At 41.3% G+C, this 18,851-nt stretch overlaps 1 protein-coding gene across 1 annotated transcript in view; it reads left to right on the forward strand.

Annotated features, from left to right (window-relative positions):
• Positions 1-12,114: 12,114 nt before the first annotated feature.
• The window catches only part of ADGRG7 (adhesion G protein-coupled receptor G7), a 66,565-nt gene continuing 59,828 nt past the window's right edge, over positions 12,115-18,851 (forward strand). The window contains exon 1 of the mRNA XM_061382728.1: positions 12,115-12,475. Within this exon, the coding sequence (XP_061238712.1) occupies positions 12,361-12,475 (115 nt within the window). The 5' untranslated portion in view covers positions 12,115-12,360. The remainder of the gene's footprint in view (positions 12,476-18,851) is intronic.

The raw sequence follows: 18,851 nt of genomic DNA on the forward strand, positions 1-18,851 counted from the left end.
ATCAGAGTACAGCATCTTCCACATACATTTGAGTTTCATAAGCAACAAACTTCTACTAGTCGTAAGCGAAGTACTTCCCTCTATGAAGCGATCAGTCCTTGAGATCCTGTCTGAGACACCTTGCTCTGGGGAGCCTAGGAGGCACCTAATGAGTAAAGACAGAGCAAGGAAAGACAGGAAAGCACAAAGTAAACAAGGGGAATGACTGGGTAACTTTCTCTTGGCCCAGAAAATTTTTTTTATACCTTTTTTTCCTGTCTTCATTGACCACCAGTTAGAAACAGAGGATGGTAGGGTTGAGTAGATATACAAGTTCAAGGTTTCTCTGTTAGCAATAGCTCAGACTTCAGTAATTAAGGGGTAGCTAATGCCACTGGGAGATTTTACAATTTAGAGGCTCAGCTCTAAATTATAACAGGTGGGGAAGTTGAGATTGGCCTTTGTCATCAGTGCCATGGGAGGTAAGGTTAACAGGTTTCTATGTACTTAACTCTTCGTTGAGGTCACAGTCCAGATGGTAAGGAAATAAAAGGGATTTCAGAACTGCTTGCCACTTCTGGGTATCAACTCATTAAAAATCTAGTTGAATAAATGAATAAGATAAAACAGAATGGTAGTTTTACATGTGACAAAAATATAGGCTCCATTTGCTAGTTTACCACAACTTGATTCCCGCTTTGGGAGAATCTCCCTAAACGGTGATTATCAAACATCTGTGAGCATCAAGTTGGAGGACAAGTCAAAACACAGATTGCTGGGCCTCAACCAGAGTTTCAGATTCAGTAGATTTCCTATTTTATTTAATGGATTATAATATGTTATAAATATCATTCATTTTGATGCTCAAATTATCCCCAATTTGGTAATAGGGAGTCTCTTCATGCTGGAGTTTGTATCCATTTAATATGTATCCATCATTCCTTGCACACCTTTTTTCTTTCTGGTCTAAGATATTCTAGGCTCATCTTGGACTTTTCATGCCCCAGTCTTGTAATTAGCCATTTTCCTAAGGAGCTGTATTCCTTTTAGTGGAAAACTGTGTTTAGAAATCAGGACCTGGGCTTTAGGTGTGCTTATTGCTAATGGGATATAACTGCTTCTAGGCCCCATGAGTGGCTGGAGCTAGAGGATATATGTATGTAAATGTGTAATATATATCATAAATGTGCAATATATGCATTTTTTTGTATAACAGACTTTACTTTTATGTTTAATTCTGTTATTTATATATAAATATATTTATTAAATATATATTGAAACATATTATTAAAATATATATTAAAAACCATCAATTTGTATTGACATACAATCCAATTCAAACTTGGTGCTATAGTTCTGTTTAAGACACAATGGAAATTATTTAGTTCAAGTATTAGAAATAAGTAATATCATCCTTGCCTGGAAAATGCCATAGACAGAGGAGCCTGGTTAACTACAGTCCATGGGGTTACAAAGAGTTGGAAACGACTGAGAATGTAAAGAGAATATCACATACTTTCTTTGAATACTTGTCTTTGTTGTAGCCATAAGTTTTCAGCTTTTGGATGAGAAGTTCATGACTGTGTTTATGCATTTGTCTGACATCTACTTTCCCTGGAGCATATTGCTTCCTTCAGAATTGATTGCATGCAGTTTTTGTTTTTTTTCTCCATGTTTCTGATTACTTGTTTTGAAATTCTCATGGAATTCAAGTTTTCTTCCTTTGCATTGTTGTTACTCTCTTGAGTAAGGAAACTGGCTCTGATTATTCTTAAACATTCCCAAGTTTGATCATCCTATATGTAACTAACCTTTGATTTTCATCCCCACCTCCACCCATGTGTAGACACTCTTTTATTCTTGCTTGGGGTCTGACTCCCTATTCTAGGCTGCCACTCTGCATGGATACCCTTCTCACTAACCATGGGTCTGAGTTCCCATATCAGTCAGCCCACCATGAAGATGTCTTCCTGACCCGTCTTGATCTCTGAAGGACTGCCCTCCTCTCTCTGTTCTAGCTTTGATTTCCCACAAGGGACTGTCTCTCACCTGGACACCTTCCTCACCTGCTTCTGATACCTCATGCCAGGCTGCCTCTTCCTATCACATCGATGCTTTATTCATGCTGTTTGGGGTCTGACATCTCATGCCAGGCTCTCCCCATCCTTTGCACTCCCCCACTGTAAATCCCCTCCTTATTCAGTTGAATTCTAATATCTGCTCTGGGCTACTGGTCCTCTATATCCCCATGACTTAGGACAGAAATTTTCAGGAAGGAAAGGCCTCAAGTAGGCTGTTTAAAATGTGGCCCTGTGTGCCACAACTAATGGGCCCATGTGCTGCAACTGCCGAAGCCCCTGTGTCTAGAGCCCATGCTCAGCAACAAGAGAAGCCATGCAAAGAGAAACCCAAGCATCACAACTGGAGAGTGGCCCCTGCAGGCTGCAATGAGAGAAAGCCTGCATTCAGAAATGAAGACCCAGCACAGCCACAAATAAATGCATTTTAAAACATAGAGAGAAAAATCTTACTTAAAAAAAAAGTGTGAAGAAACAGAGATTCAGAAGCTAATGTAGCTTGTCCCTAGTCACAGAGCAAGACAGAGACAAAGTCAGTACAAATCCAGGTCTTCCTGGCAGCTGGGAGAGCAGAGAACCTGCCTCTCTTGTTCACTGGTTTATCCCCAGAACCTAGAGTGAAGTCTGCATGAATACAATGAATGAATGAATCGATCCCTGTGTAGTTCTTTTCCTTTCCTTCTTTGTCACCTTGCTGCTGCTGCTGCTGCTGCTGCCGCCGTCGCTTCAGTCGTGTCCGACTCTGTGCGACCCCATAGACGGCAGCCCACCAGGCTCCCCCGTCCCTGGGATTCTCCAGGCAAGAACACTGGAGTGGGTTGCCATTTCTTCTCCAATGCACGAAAGTGAAAAGTGAAAGTGAAGTCACTCAGTTGTGTCCGACTCTTAGCGAGCCCATGGACTGCAGCCTACCAGGCTCCTCCATCCATGGGATTTTCCATGCCAGAGTACTGGAGTGGGGTGCCATTGCCTTCTCCCCTTTTTCACCCTAATATGGTATAAAATAATGACTTTTTATATTAATATTTGTCAATAACCAATAGAAATAAATGCTCTTATGAAAATGTTAACATGTAAATTTCTGTGCCTTGGGATTTCTTCATGAATTTCTAGAGTGCCCATCTGGATAGTTGACCTATAGATAGGATAAAAGTGAAAGGGTTAGTCACTCAGTTGTGTCTGACTCCTTGTGACCCCCTGGACTGTAGCTGGTCAGGCCCTCTGTCCATGGGATGCTCCAGGCAAGAATACTAGAGTAGGTTGCCATTTCCATCTCCAGGAGATCTTCCAAACCCAGGGATTGAATCCTCATCTCCTGCACTGCAGGCAGATTCTTACCATCTGAGGCACTAGGAAAGATGAAAACATGGAGACACTAAAAAGCTATGGTTATTGTAAGATCCCAGGATTCCAGCACTTCTGTCAGGTATGGAAAAGAAAGTGAGCACCACCAAAACTGGTTTTCAACCACCAAAGTACAACCCCTTCAAAATAGCTGGAATGGACACAAGATGAATGCCTTTAACACGTGGCATTCCATACACATGACCAGTGCCTACAGTCACACTGATCAACTAAGACCATTCTGCTGATGTTAATGCAGGGCAGTGCTTCCAAAGCACACTCCTAAGAATGCTACCTCTGAAAGGTTCTTCTCAGGAAGAGGATTCTGTGGTCAAAGAATCTGACGAACATGATAATTTACAAGGTATGTGAGCATATGAAGCAGGGCAAGGCTAACAGAGTTTTGCCAAGAGAATGCACTGGTCATAGCAAACACCCTCTTCCAACAACCTAAGAGATGACTCTATACATGGATGTCACCAGATGGTCAATACAGAAATCAGACTGATTATATAGAGAAGCTCTATACGGTGAGCAAAGACAACATGGAGCTGACTGTGGCTCAGATCATTAACTCGTTATTGCAAAATTCAGACTTAAATTGAAGAAAGTGGGGAAAACCACTAGACCCTTCAGGTATGACCTAAATCTAATCCCTTATGATTATACAGTGGAAGTGAGAAATAGATTTAAGGAACTAGATCTGATAGAGTGGCTGATGAATATGGATGGAGGTTCATGACATTGTACAGGAGACAGGGATCAAGACCATCCCCATGGAAAAGAAATGCAAAAAAGCAAAATGGTTGTCTGAGGAGGCCTTACAAATAGCTGAGAAAAGAAAGAAGCAAAAAGCAAAGGAGAAAAGGAAAGATATAACCATCTGAATGCAGAGTTACAAAGAATAGCAAGGAGAGATAAGAAAGCCTTCCTCAGTGGTCAGTGTAAAGAAATAGAGGAAAATAATAGAATAGGAAAGACTAGAGATCTCTTCAAGAAAATTAGAGATACCAAGGGAACATTTCATGCAAAGATGGGCTCAATAAAGAATAGAAATGGTATGGACTTAACAGAAGGAGAAGATATTAAGAAGAGGTGGCAAGAATACACAGAAGAACTGTACAAAAAAGATCTTCACGACCCAGATAATCACGATGGTGTGATCACTGACCTAGAGCCAGACATCCTGGAATGTGAAGTCAAATGGGCCTTAGAAAGCATCACTACGAACAAAGCTAGTGGAGGTGATGGAATTCCAGTTGAGCTATTTCAAGTCCCGAAAGATGATGCTGTCAAAGTGTGGCACTCAATATGCCAGCAAATTGGAAAACTGAGCAGTGGCCACAGGACGGGAAAAGGTCAGTTTTCATTCCAATCCCAAAGAAAGGCAATACCAAAGAATGCTCAGACTACCACACAATTGCACTCATCTCACATGCTAGTAAAGTAATGCTCAAAATTCTCCAAGCCAGGCTTCAGTAATACCTGAACTGTGAACTTCCAGATGTTTGAGCTGGTTTTAGAAAAGGCAGAGGAACCAGAGATCAAATTGCCAACATCTGCTGGATCATCGAAAAAAACAAGAGAGTTCCAGAAAAGCATCTATTTCTGCTTTATTGACTATGCCAAAGCCTTTGACTATGTGGATCACAATAAGCTGTGGAAAATTCTGAAAGAGATGGGAATACCAGACCACCTGACTTGCCTCTGGAGAAATCTGTGTGCAGGTCAGGAAGCAACAGTTAGAACTGGACATGGAACAACAGAAAACCTATCTGGTTCCAAATAGGAAAACGAGGACGTCAAGGCTGTGTATTGTCACCCTGCTTATTGAACTTGTATGCAGAGTACATCATGAGAAATGCTGGGCTGGAAGAAGCACAAGCTGGAATCAAGATTTCCGGGAGAAATATCAATAACCTCAGATATGCAGATGACACCACCCTTATGGCAGAAAGTGAAGAAGAACTAAAGAGCCTCTTGATGAAAGTGAAAGAAGAGAGTGAAAAAGTTGGCTTAATAGGTCAACATTCAGAAAACTAAGATCATGGCATCCAGTCCCATCACTTCATAGCAAATAGATGGGGAAACACTGGAAACAGTGGCTGACTTTATTTTTCTGGGCTCCAAAATCACTGTAGATGGTAATTGCAGCCATGAAATTAAAAGACACTTACTCCTTGGAAGGAAAGTTATGACCAACCTAGACATCATATTAAAAAGCAGAGATATTACTTTGCCAACAAAGGTCCATCTAATCAAGGCTATGTTTTTTCCAGTGGTCATTTATGGATGTGAGAGTTTGAATGTAAAGAAATTGAGCACTGAAGAATTGATGCTTTTTGACAGTGGTGTTGGAGGAGACTCTTGAGAGTCCCTTGGACTGCAAGAAGGTCCAACCAATCCATCCTAAAGGAGATCAGTCCTGGGTGTTCATTGGTAGGACTGATGTTGAAACTGAAACTCCAATACTTGGGCCACCTGATGTGAAGAGCTGACTCATTGGGAAAGACCCTGATGCTGGGAAAGATTGAGGGCAGGAGTCGAAGGGGACATCGGAGGATGAGATGGTTGGATGGCATCACTGACTTGATGGACATGGGTTTGAGTGGACTCTGGGAGTTGGTGATAGACAGGGAGGCCTGGTGTGCTATAGTCCATGGGGTTCCAGACAAGCATATGATAGACTCTGAGAAATCTATAATTGAAGAAAACTGTTACCTTTGGGTAACCTAATGTCACCCATGTCCTTAACCACAGAGCTCCTATTCAGAGTAGTACCTGCCCAAGTCTCATTTCTTCATTCATGCAATGGGCAAAAGTATCCATTCCATGGGATTGTTGTACATATTTATAAATTAGATAAACTATGTAAAGTGCATAGCACCATGCTTGGTATTCTTTTTTTTATGTTTCTTATTTATTGAAAATTATTCCCTTTATTATTGAAGAAATAATAGATATATTTATTATTATAATCAGATCAGATCAGTCGCTCAGTCGTGTCCGACTTTTTGTGACCCCATGAATCGCAGCACGCCAGGCCTCCCTGTCCATCACCAACTCCCGGAGTTCACTCAGACTCACGTCCATCGAGTCAGTGATGCCATCCAGCCATCTCATCCTCTGTCATCCCCTTCTCCTCTTGCCCCCAATCCCTCCCAGCATCAGAGTCTTTTCCAATGAGTCAACTCTTCGCATGAGGTGGCCAAAGTACTGGAGATTCAGCTTTAGCATCATTCCTTCCAAAGAAATCCCAGGGCTGATCTCCTTCAGAATGGACTGGTTGGATCTCCTTGTAGTCCAAGGGACTCTCAAGAGTCTTCTCCAACACCACAGTTCAAAAGCATCAATTCTTCAGCACTCAGCCTTCTTCACAGTCCAACTATCACATCCATACATGACCACAGGAAAAACCATAGCCTTGACTAGACGAACCCTTGTTGGCAAAGTAATGTCTCTGCTTTTGAAAATGCTATCTAGGTTGGTCATAACTTTCCTTCCAAGGAGTAAGCGTCTCTTAATTTCATGGCTGTAGTCACCATCTGCAGTGATTTTGGAGCCCAGAAAAATAAAGTCTGACACTGTTTCCACTGTTTCCCCATCCATTTCCCATGAAGTGATGGGACCTGATGTCATGATCTTCGTTTTCTGAATGTTGAGCTTTAAGCCCTTTTTCACTCTCCACTTTCACTTTCATCAAGAGGCTTTTGAGTTCCTCTTTACTTTCTGCCATAAGGGTGGTATCATCAGCATATCTGAGGTTTTTGATATTTCTCCCGGCAATCTTGATTCCAGCTTGTGTTTCTTCCAGTCCAGCGTTTCTCATGATGTACTCTGCATACAAGTTAAATAAGGCTTTTTAGTTCCTCTTCACTTTCTGCCATAAGGGTGGTGTCATCTGTATATCTGAGGTTATTGATATTTCTCCCGGCAATCTTGATTCCAGTTTGTGCTTCTTCCAGCCTAGCATTTTCATGATGTACTCTGCATACAAGTTAAATAAGCAGGGTGACAATGTACAGCCTTGACGTCCTTCTTTTCCTATTTGGAACCAGTCTGTTGTTCCATGTCCAGTTCTAACTGCTGCTTCCTGACCTGCATATAGGTTTCTCAAGAGGCAGGTCAGGTGGTCTGGTATTCCCATCTCTTTCAGAATTTTCCAGTTTATTGTGATCCACACAGTCAAAGGCTTTGGCATAGTGAATAAAGCAGAAATAGATGTTGGTTAGAACACAATAAACATAAGAAGCAATAGTTAGAACCCTGTGTGGAACAACTGATTGGTTCAGGATTGAGAAAGGAGAACGACAGAGCTGTCTGCTGTCACCCTGTTTATTTAGCCTATCTGCTGAGCACATCATGAAAAATGCAGGGCTGGATGTTACAAGCTGGAATCAAGATAGGCAGGAGAAACATCAATAACCTCAGATATGCAGGTGATACCACTCTAATGGCAGAAAGCAAAGAGGAGCCAAAGAACCTCTTGATGAGGGTGAAGGAGGAGAGTGAAAGAGACAGCTTTAAACAAAATATTAAAAAAAACTAAGATCATGGCATCCAGCCCCATTAGTTCATGGCAAATAGAAGAGGGAAATGTGGAAGTAGTGACAGATTTCCTTTTCTTGGGCTGTAAAGTCATTGCAGGTAGTGACTGCAGTCATGAAATCAGAAGGTGATTGCTTCTTGGCAGGAAAGCTATGACAAACCTAGACAGTGTGTTGAAAAGTAGAAACATTACTCTGCTTACAAATGTTTATATAGTCAAGACTGTGGTCATGTATGGTTGTGAGAGCTGGACTGTAAAGAAGGCAGAAAGCCAGAGAATTGATGCCTTTGAACAGTGGTGCTGGAGAAGACTCCTGAGAGTACCTGGACAGCTGGGAGATCAAATCAGTCAATATTAAGGGCAATCAACCCTGAATACTCATTGGAAGAACTGATGCTGAAGCTGAAGTGCCAGTATTTTGGTCACCTGATCCAAACAGCCACCTCATTGGAAAAATCCCTGATTCTGGGAAAGATTGAGGGCAGAAGGAGAAGAGGGTATCAGAGGACGAGATGGCTGGATGGCATCACCGATGCAATGGACATGAACTTGGGCAAACTTCTGGAGATGGTGAGGGACAGGGAGGACTGGCATGCTGCAGTCCATGGGGTCCCAGAGTTGGACATGACTGGGCACTGAACAACAACAACATCGTGTTGGTTTCTACCAAACATCAACATGAATCAGCCATAGGTTTGCCCATCCAAGCTTTAGTTTGATTAAGTGAGTGTTGTAGAGAATAGGGAAAACACATAGTTGTTTGCGGGTTGAAAAGTCAGCTTAAATGTGTCCTCTTCTGTAAACCCTCTCCTACTCTACCAGGAACAGAACTCTAATTGCAATCCACTATAATTGAAGAGGTGGATATGCATTCATTCATTCTTTCAGTTGAGGACGGAGAAGGGTAGGGAAGATGGGTCCGTGGGCAGGAGAGGGTCAGAGTAACAGCAGCAGAGACACCAGCTGACCGTGACTCAGATGGTAGATTCGTTCGCTCGAGCTGCTGTGGCTTAAACAATAGAAATAATTTGCTTTGTAGTTCTGGAGACTAAAAGATCAAATTAAAGGCATTAGCAGCATTGGTTCCTTCTGAGGGCTGGGAAAGGAGGTTCTGTCCCCATCCTCTTTCTTTGGCTTGTAGATGGCCATTTTCCCCCTTTATATCTTCTTCCCTCAAAGCATTGCTATTGCTATTGCTAAGTCACTTCAGTCGTGTCTGTCTCTGTGTGACCCCATAGACGGCAGCCCACCAGGCTCCCCGTCCCTGGGATTCTCCAGGCAAGAACACTGGAGTGGGTTGCCATTTCCTTCACCAATGCATGAAAAGTGAAAAGTGAAAGTGAAGTTGCTCAGTCGTGTCCGACTCTTCACGTCCCCGTGGACTGCAGCCTACCAGGCTCCTCCATCCATGGGATTTTCCAGGCAAGAGTACTGGAGTGGGGTGCCATTGCCTTCTCTGCCCTCAAAGCATACTTGTGTCCAAATTTCCTCTTCCTATAAGGACACCAATCAGATTGGATTAGGGATACTCTGATGACCTCACTTTGACTTGATCACTGCTCTAATGACCCTATCTCCAATTATGGTCACGTTCTAAGGTACTGGAGTTCGGGACTTCAGTATATGAATTTTTAGAGGAATACAATTCAGCCCATAGCAGATGGGTTATAAGGCTGAGCTTCCATGCTTTTCAAAATTCACACTGGGCCAATAATGCCCACTCACCAACTGTCACTGTCAAAAGCGTGGGCTCCTTAAAGAAGCACAAGTACTGGAATCATGTGTGGGCATCACTGTTTGATCTCTAGGCAGCCTGGAGAACCTGCGGCTCTGCCTTTGCTTTTGTTATTGTTCTGTCTCTAAGTCGTGTCTGACTGTTTTTGACACTATGGATTGCAGCACATCAGGCTCCTCTCTCCTCCATTATCTTCCAGAGCTTGCTGAAATTGATGTCCATTGAGTTGATGATGTTATCTAACCATCTCATTCTCTGCCACCCCCTTCTCCTTTGCCTTCAATCCTTCCCCAAATCAGGGTCTTTTCCAATGAGTCTGTTCTTCACATCAGGTGGACAAGGTATTGGAGTTTTAGCTTCAGCAACAGTCTTTCCAATGAATATTCAGGGTTAATTTCCTTTAGGATTTACTGATTTGATCTCCTTGCAGTCCAAGGGACTCTCAAAAGTCTTCTCCAGCACCACAATTCAAAATCATCAATTCTCCGGCACTCAGCCTTCCTTATGGAAAAACTCTCACATCTGTACATGACTGCTGGAAAAACCAGTAGCTTTTACTATATGGACCTTTGTTGGCAAATGGTATCTCTGCTTTTTAATGCACTTTCTAGGTTTGTTATAGCTTTCCTTCCAAGGAGCAAGCATCTTTTAATTTCATGGCTGCAGTCACCATCTGCAGTGATTTTGGAGCCCAAGAAAATAAAATCTGTTACTGTTTCCACTTTTCCCCCTTCTATTTGCCATCACCTTCCTCCTGAGAAATCTTTATGCAGGTCGAGAAGCAAGTCAGACCTGGACATGGAGCAACAGACTGGTTCCAAATCGGGAAAGTACATCAAGGCTGTATTTTGTCACCCTGCTTTTATTTAACTTAAATGCAGAGTGCATCATGAAAAATGCTGGACTGGATGAAGCACAAGCTGGAATCAAGATTGCTGGGAGAAACATCAATAACCTCAGATATGCAGATGACACCACACTTACGGCAGAAAGCGAAGAACTAAAGAGCCTCTTGATGAAAGTGAAAGAGGAGAGTGAAAAAGTTGGCTTAAAACTCAACGTTCAGTAAACTAAGATCATGGCATCTGGTCCCATCACTTCATGGGAAATAGATGGGGAAACAATGGAAACAGTGACAGATTTTATTTCTGGGCTCTGAAATCACTGCAGATGGTGACTGCAGCCATGAAATTAAAAGATGCTTACTCCTTGCAAGAAAAGTTATGACCAACATAACAGCATATTAAAAAGCAGAGACGTTACTTTGCCAACAAAAATTCATCTAGTCAAGGCTATGGTTTTTTCATTAGTCATGTATGTTGGACTATAAAGAAAGCTGAGTGCCGAAGAATTGATGCTTTTGAACTGTGGTGTCAGAGAAGACTTTTGAGAGACCCTTGTACTGCAAGGAGATCCAACCAGTCCATCCTAAAGGAAATCAGTCCTGAATATTCATTGGAAGGAATGATGTTGAAGCTAAGACTCCAATACTTTGGCCATCTGATGCGAAGAGCTGACTCATTGGAAAAGACCCTGATGCTCGGAAAGATTGGAGGTGGGAAGAAAAGGGGCTGACAGAGGATGAGATGGTTGGATGGCATCACTGACTCAATGGACATGAGTTTGAGTAAGCTCTGGGTGTTGGTGATAGGGAAGCCTGGTGTGCTGCAATCCATGGGGTTGCAAAGAGTCGGACACGACTGAGCGACTGAACTGAACTGATTTGCCATAAAGTGATGGGACCAGATGCCATGATCTTAATTTTTTGAATGTTGAGCTTCAAGCTAGCTTTTTCACTCTCCTCTTTCACCTTCATCAATAGGCTCTTTAGTTTCTCTTCACTTTCTGCTATTAGAGTGGTATCATCTGCCTATCTGAGGTTGTTGGTATTTCTCCTGGCAGTCTTGAGTCCAGTTTGTGATTCTACCTCTGCTGCTGCTGCTGCTAAGTCGCTTCAGTCGTGTCCGACTCTGTGCGACCCCATAGATGGCAGCCCACCAGGCTCCCCCGTCCCTGGAATTCTCCAGGCAAGAACACTGGAGTGGGCTGCCATTTCCTTCTCCAGTGCATGAAAGTGAAAAGTGAAAGTGAATTTGCTCAGTCGTGTCTGACTCCTAGCGACCCCATGGACTGCAGCCCACAAGGCCCCTCCGTCCATGGGATTTTCCAGGCAAGAGTATTGGAGTGGGGTGCCACCGCCTTCTCCTCTACCTCTGCTAGAGGCTCCTAACAAAAAAAAGGAAGCTAAACTATAGGTGACCCTCCAGGTTCACTGACTTCCTGACTTTTCTGTTTTTGTTTTTTCCTTTTTTTTTTCTTCCCTACTTTTTGCTTGTCAGGACATTTGCACTTTGACTGTGTTAAGCTATCCCCTCCCTTTCTCCTTTATTGCCCTGAGCTATCTTTCTTCCTCATAACACCAATCATTTTTTGCATGATCCCATTCAGTGAAGGATGAGGAAATAGCAAGCAGACTGTGTTCCTTTTATTAGGTGATTCGAACTGCTTCCTGCCTGATTAACATCAGAAATCCTAATGAAGATATCTGACTGACAGAACCCTGAGAGAAGCAATTGTGGTTTTTCTAGAAGAGTTTTTGATTAAAGTTCTTGGCTGAAGAAGAAAAGAAGCCAGTTGTCTTTCACCCAGACGTTGGTTTGTGGTTTGGATTCCCCATGGCTTCCAGCCACGCATGTAACCTCAGGGTGCTGGTGGCCATCGTGTGTGGGCTGCTGACTGCCGTTGTTTTGGGACTGGGCATCTGGAGGCTTGTGATCAGGATCCAGAGAGGTAATGTTGTCCTGCTGTTTTTAACTCAGAGTAAGAGAAGGTGTTGAGCCTCTGTGCTGCCACCTGATATACCAGTACTAGAAAGTGCCATGTCCAGGCTGAGGCTGAGAATCATTTATGAAATATAAAAGACAAGGGTCAATTTATGGCTAGCATATGGTTGTATATACATGAGTGTGTGAGTGCATGTGTGTGTGTGTGTGTAAGTGCGCAAGGTGATGAGCAACCAGTTGAATTGGCCTCTTCCTGCTCCTTTAACACCTGATTAAATGAATTGCAGAGTAATAATTAAGATCATTAGTAGCACATGTTTAGGTTTGTTAAGCTAAATCCAAGCTTAACAAACTTCCCTGCTAGCTCAGCTGGTAAAGAATCTGCCTGCAATGTGGCTGACCTGGGTTCAATCCCTGGGAAGATCCCCTGGAGAAGGGAACAGCTACCCACTCCAGTAGAATTGCCTAGAGAATTCACTGGACAGAAGAGCCTAGTGGCTACAGTCCATGGGGTTGCAAAGAGTCAGACATGACTGAGTGAGTTTTCACTTTCATTTTCTTTTAAGGAAGAAAAATAGTTTTGGACACACACATACACAAATAATTAAACATATGCAGAATGAAAGTTCATTTCAAGAAGAAAGTTTAGGAATGTTCTCACTAGGACTGTAAATAAAATGACCATGTTTTTCACACAAAGTTCCTACTTTTCAGGTATTGAAAGCTACTTAAAAATTAATGTCATTTAGAAAACAATTTTCCTGTTTAGTCAATAGATATTTGTTAGTCACCTGTTACATGGTAGAGCTGACCCTGAGAAAGGGAGGTAAAGGGCAGCAGTGTTAAGCAAAGAATGATGTTAAAGGAAAGCCCTAGAACCTCATAACAAAGATTTTCCATAATCCTAATGCTAGTCCCTTTCCATAAAGGGATTCAAAGCTGGATGTTCTGAGCATTCCCTTTTATTTAAAAAGAGATAGAGAGAGAGAGTTTCTAATGAAATGGTGGGTGAAGACAGAAGATTTCAGGGAGAAGGCTGAGAGACCCAGCAGGAACACAGGGCATACCTGCAAAGATCCACTGTTGAGAGCAAAAGGAGTCATGAATGTTGGCTGCTTATGGAGTGATAGCTGATAGATCTGGTGTTTCTCCCCCAAAGACCATATTTAGAGAACACAGTATTGGTAGGGTTTAAAGAACAAGCGAGATAAAATTTATCAGAACAAAAACAGTAAAATTCAAACTTGATGAAAATTTGTTTTTCTTTATTTAAGGTTTGTAAAATAATTTGAGGTTTTAAAAAAATATATGAACTGCAGGTTTTATCCTATTAAGGCTACTAAATTTATAAGACCTTATCTAAAGGATATACTTTTAAGAACTGCCTCCCTTCCTTCCCTCCCACCTCCCTTCCTTCCTCCTTCCCTTCTTTTCTTCCTTTATAAGATATCTACTTTTAAAGGGAAATTTGTGGTAACTTACAAAGACCACAGCTACAATCAGTTCAGTTCAGTTCAGTTCAGTCGCTCAGTTGTGTCCGACTCCTTGCAACCCCATAAATCGCAGCACGCTAGGCCTCCCTGTCCATCACCGACTCTTGGAGTTCACTCAAACTCATGTCCATCGAGTTGGTGATGCCATCCAACCATCTCATCCTCTGTCGTCCCCTTCTCCTCCTGCCCCTAATCCCTCCCAGCATCAGGGTCTTTTCCAATGAGTCAGCTCTTCCCATGAAGTAGACAAAGTATTGGAGTTTCAGCCTCAGCATCAGTCCTTCCAATGAACACCCAGGGCTGATCTCCTTTAGAATGGACTGGTTGGATCTCCTTGCAGTCCAAGGGACTCTTAAGAGTCTTTTCCAACACCACGGTTCAAAAGCATCAATTCTTCGGCACTCAACTTTCTTCACAGTCCAACTCTCACATCCATACATGACTACTGGAAAAACTATAGCCTTGACTAGACGGACCTTTGTTGGCAAAGTAATGTCTCTGCTTTTGAATATGCTTTCTAGGTTGGTCATAACTTTCCTTCCAAGGAGTAAGCGTCTTTTAATTTCATGGCTGCAATCACCATCTGCCATAAAACAAGGACCAAAGTACAAAAACACTACAAGAACAGGACAAGACTGAGGATAGAAAGTAAATAAAAATCAAATGAGTTGCTAAAAACAAATACAAAACATATCCCTGTGTTTCCTGAGGACTATGCCAAAAATGCATAATAATAAGTAACATAGATCCAAGTAACATAATAACAGAGAACTCATGTTTAACAATAAAAGCATACCAGCTCTTCAGAAAAGACAAACATTTCCTTGCTCTAGCAGATTTTTTTTTAAGAAGGCTTTTTATGTAAGGGACATCCCTCAGTTTTGGGTAAACCTAGTGGAAAAGAAGGAAATGGCAACCCACTCCAGTGTTTTTGCCTGGAGAATCCCATGGACAGAGAAGCCTGGTAGGCTGCAGTCCATGGGGTCACACAGAGTCGGACACGACTGAAGCGACTTAGCAGCAGCAGCAGCAGTGGAAAAGAAGGGGGTTCTCATCTAAAGACAAAGATTGAAATACTGGTACTGTTTGCTGTTACTGTTTTGCCTTGTACACAATGGTTGGACATGGCCTTAGTTAGGAAGTTCTGGTTCCTCCACTTCACTCCTTTCCTTTCTCCACTTCTCTGCCACCGCTTTCTATCCTGTCCCATTCCATCTCATGGAAGTATCGAATGCTCTCACTCTTGTCCCTTTACTGGGTATAGAGATGAATTGTTGTTTTTGTTATTTTAAATTTTTGGCTACATTGGATCGTCATTGTGATGTGCGAGCTTAGTTACCCTGCAGCACGTGGGATCTTACTTCCCTGGCCAGGGATTGAACCAATGTATCCTGCATTGGAAGGTGGATTCTTAACCACTGGACCGCCAGGGAAATCCCAAGGTGAATTGTTATTAAACTTATTTTTTTAAGGGGAGCGTCTTGGATATCTCTGAGAAACTGATGAAAACTATGAATGCCTTCCCTAGAAAAAATAAACATATACATACAATTTGGGGTAAATTAATTTTATCACATTCAAAATTTATTTTCAATATAAACAGAATATATTTCCATGGTTTATGTTTAATATAATGTTTAGGCAATTATGTCTCTCTCATTTTTATTTTTCATGAAGAAGTAATGGCCTCTGTGTGAAAAAGTAGAAAAAAATTTAAATTCTGCTGTAAGTAAATTTCAATTAGGAGTTGCTGTTGCTTGGTTATAGAATGAACTTTAATGTATGTATTTCACTATTATAAAACTTACAGTTAATTTTTTTTACTGTAGTATGCTGAAAATTTCACATACCTTCTCTCATTTAATTCTAACAAGTATCTTTGAGGGAGTTTTTTTTTTTTTTTTTAATATCCATGTTAAAGATACTTGGCTTTCATTTTGCTGTTGTTATTTAGTTGCTAAGTCTTGTCCAACTCTTTTGCAACCACATAGACTGTAACCCACCAGGCTCCTCTGTCCATGGAATTTCCTAGGGAAGAATACTGGAGTAGGTAGCCATCTCCTTCTCCAAAGGATTTTCCGAGCCCCGGGATCAAACCCAAGTCTCCTGCTTGGCAGGTGGATTCTTTACCACTGAGCCACCTGGAAAGCCTTGGCTTTCATTTCACTCAAGTACATATTTGCTCAAGAGACAAACTTGATAATAAATCAAACTCAGGTGACTGTTTGTAGAGGACAGACTCCATATGGGGGTTTAAAAAAAAAGTCCAGTACGGAGGAAATTGGGTTTTAGGCAGCTATACTTTCATTTAGTTTTAATCTTGCTGTTGTACACTTCTGTTCTGCTCATTTTCCAATCTCCCTTCTTGCTTCCTCATATAATCGCTTTTTAAATCAAGAAAATAATTCCTATGAAAGGGAAGGGCTTTTTTGAGGAAGAAATTGTCTTATGTAATTGGCTGATGGGCACGCATTGTTTTAACATCAGGATTGAAAGCGAAAGTGGCTCAGTCGTGTCTGACTCTTTGCAATCCCATGGACTGTCTATGGAATTCTCTAGGGCAGAATACTGGAGTGGGTAGCCTTTCCTGTCTCCAGGGGATCTTCCTGACCCAGGAATTGAACCAGGGTCTCCTGCATTGCAGGCGGATTCTTTACCAACTGAGCTATCAGGGAAGCTGATCCCATTTTACAAGTCACTTTTTTAAATTAAGAGACCAGAACTTTGGTTTAGTGAATTTTTCCTTGATTTTTGAATTCTGAATTTAACCTCACCCATGGGTTTTTGATTACACATATTATTGAAGAACATCTGTTGTATAACATGGTGACTAAGAGTGTGTACATAATAGTTGTCGAAAAATTACACGAGTAGGGGAAAAAAGTTGTGCAGCCAGACTACCTGGTTTTTACTAAGTAAACTGGAGCCAGTTTCAACATTTCTGTACCTCCATTCTATTAATTGTATTATAAATATAATAAACATATAAACCCCATCTTATAGGGCTGTTATGAGGATTAGTTAATACATTTACAATTTAAAGATGATATCTAGTACACTGTAGGTACTCAAATTTTTCATGTATGTATTTTTAGATAATTTAGTGCAGTTTTCTCCACTCCCAGATATGTACCTTGAATAGATGCCCTTGATCTAGTTTGGACCTTTGGATTGAAACTCAGCTTATCAAGCTGGAGCTGCAGTAAGTTTAATCATAAATTTCAGCTGACTAGCTCAAATAGAAACAGAAACAGTTCTAAGAACTGCCATATCTCTCTGCTCTTGTTTTTCAATATTTATACTTCACTAGACCATAGGGGCAGAGAAGGCAATGGCACCCTACTCCAGTACTCTTGCCTGGAAAATCCCATGGATGGAGGAGCCTGGAAGGCTGCAGTCCATGGGGTCGCTGAGGGTCAGACACGACTGAGCGGCTTCACTTTCACTTTTCACTTTCATGCATTGGAGAAGGAAATGGCAACCCACTCCAGAGTTCTTGCCTGGAGAATCCCAGGGCCGGGGGAGCCTGGTGGGCTGCTGTCTATGGGGTCGCACAGAGTCGGACATGACTGAAGTGACTTAGCAGCAGCAGCAGACCATAGGAGAAATTTTTATTCAATCATTTAACTAGTTTATTGGAATATGTAACCAGGTAGTTAATGTTGAACAAATTTCACCTTAAAGGCTATACTTTTTGTGTATTATTTAAGTTTTTTAGTTTTTTTTCCCCACTGTGGAGTAAGCTTTCATAAACATTGTCCTCTCATTTAATAATAAACTTTATCTTCACCCAAATATTTCAAATTCCTGGTCTGGGACAAACGACAGATCCCTGGATTTTTAAATCCCTAAAGACTCTGAGCTAGACACTAGAGTTTCCTGATGGAATTTCTTTGACTAATAAATAAAAGATATTTTTATTTCCCCACTTAATCAAACTAGACATTTCAAAATAGGTTCTAATTTTGTCTAGTTTAGGAGAAGAAATTGAATTCATATTTTCCATTTGGAATTTTAAGTATTTTTTTCTACTTTTCAAAGCAGCATGAAATGTGTCACATATGTCCAGTATTTAATTTTCCATAATGTGCATTAAGGTATAAAAATAGGGCTAGAATTTCTGGAAGTATTACTTATCACAATTTAAAAGAATGTAAGGAAATGTTATTATCTCACTGGAGTTATAAAAGAAAATGAGAAAAGAAAAATACCACTATTAAGTAGTATTCTTTTTTATTTAATAATTTTCCTTATTTTATTTTTGGCTGTGTAGGGTCTTCACTGCTGGCTGGGCTTTTCTCTAGTTGCAGTGCCTGGGTTTCTCAGTGCAGTGGCTTCTCTTCTTGTGCAGCGCGGGCTCTAGGGCATGCAGGTTTCAGTAGACGCAGCACTTGGACTCAGTAGTTACGGGTCTTGGGCTCTAGAGCACAATCTCAATAATTGTGGCATATGGGCTTAGTTGCCCGGTAGTATATGGGACTTTCCTGGACCAGGGTCCAACCTATGTCTCCTGCATTGCAGGTGGATTCTTTACTGCTAAGCCACCTGGGAAGCCCAACCCTGTGCCTATATCAAAAACACAGATTCATAATATATAAAACAAAACAGGCAAGCTTATTCAGATAAATTTACAATTTGGTTGGTTGAAAGTAATGCTTTCCTGTTAGAAACTGACAGATCAAGTAGAGAAAATGAATAAAGGTTCATAAATTTGAAAACTATATCTAACAAACTGGACAGTAGATTTTACATATTTGAATTGCCAGGAAAAAAAGGTTAATTTATTATTTTCAGAAGAAAGTCTTACTGAGTACCAAAGAATCAATTTCATAGATTATGTTTTGTGACTACAATGCAATACAATTAGAAGGTAACATATAAACTGACCAA

The sequence above is a fragment of the Bos javanicus genome, chromosome 1 (genome assembly GCF_032452875.1).
Source record: "Bos javanicus breed banteng chromosome 1, ARS-OSU_banteng_1.0, whole genome shotgun sequence".
NCBI classification, from domain to species: Eukaryota; Metazoa; Chordata; class Mammalia; order Artiodactyla; family Bovidae; genus Bos; species Bos javanicus.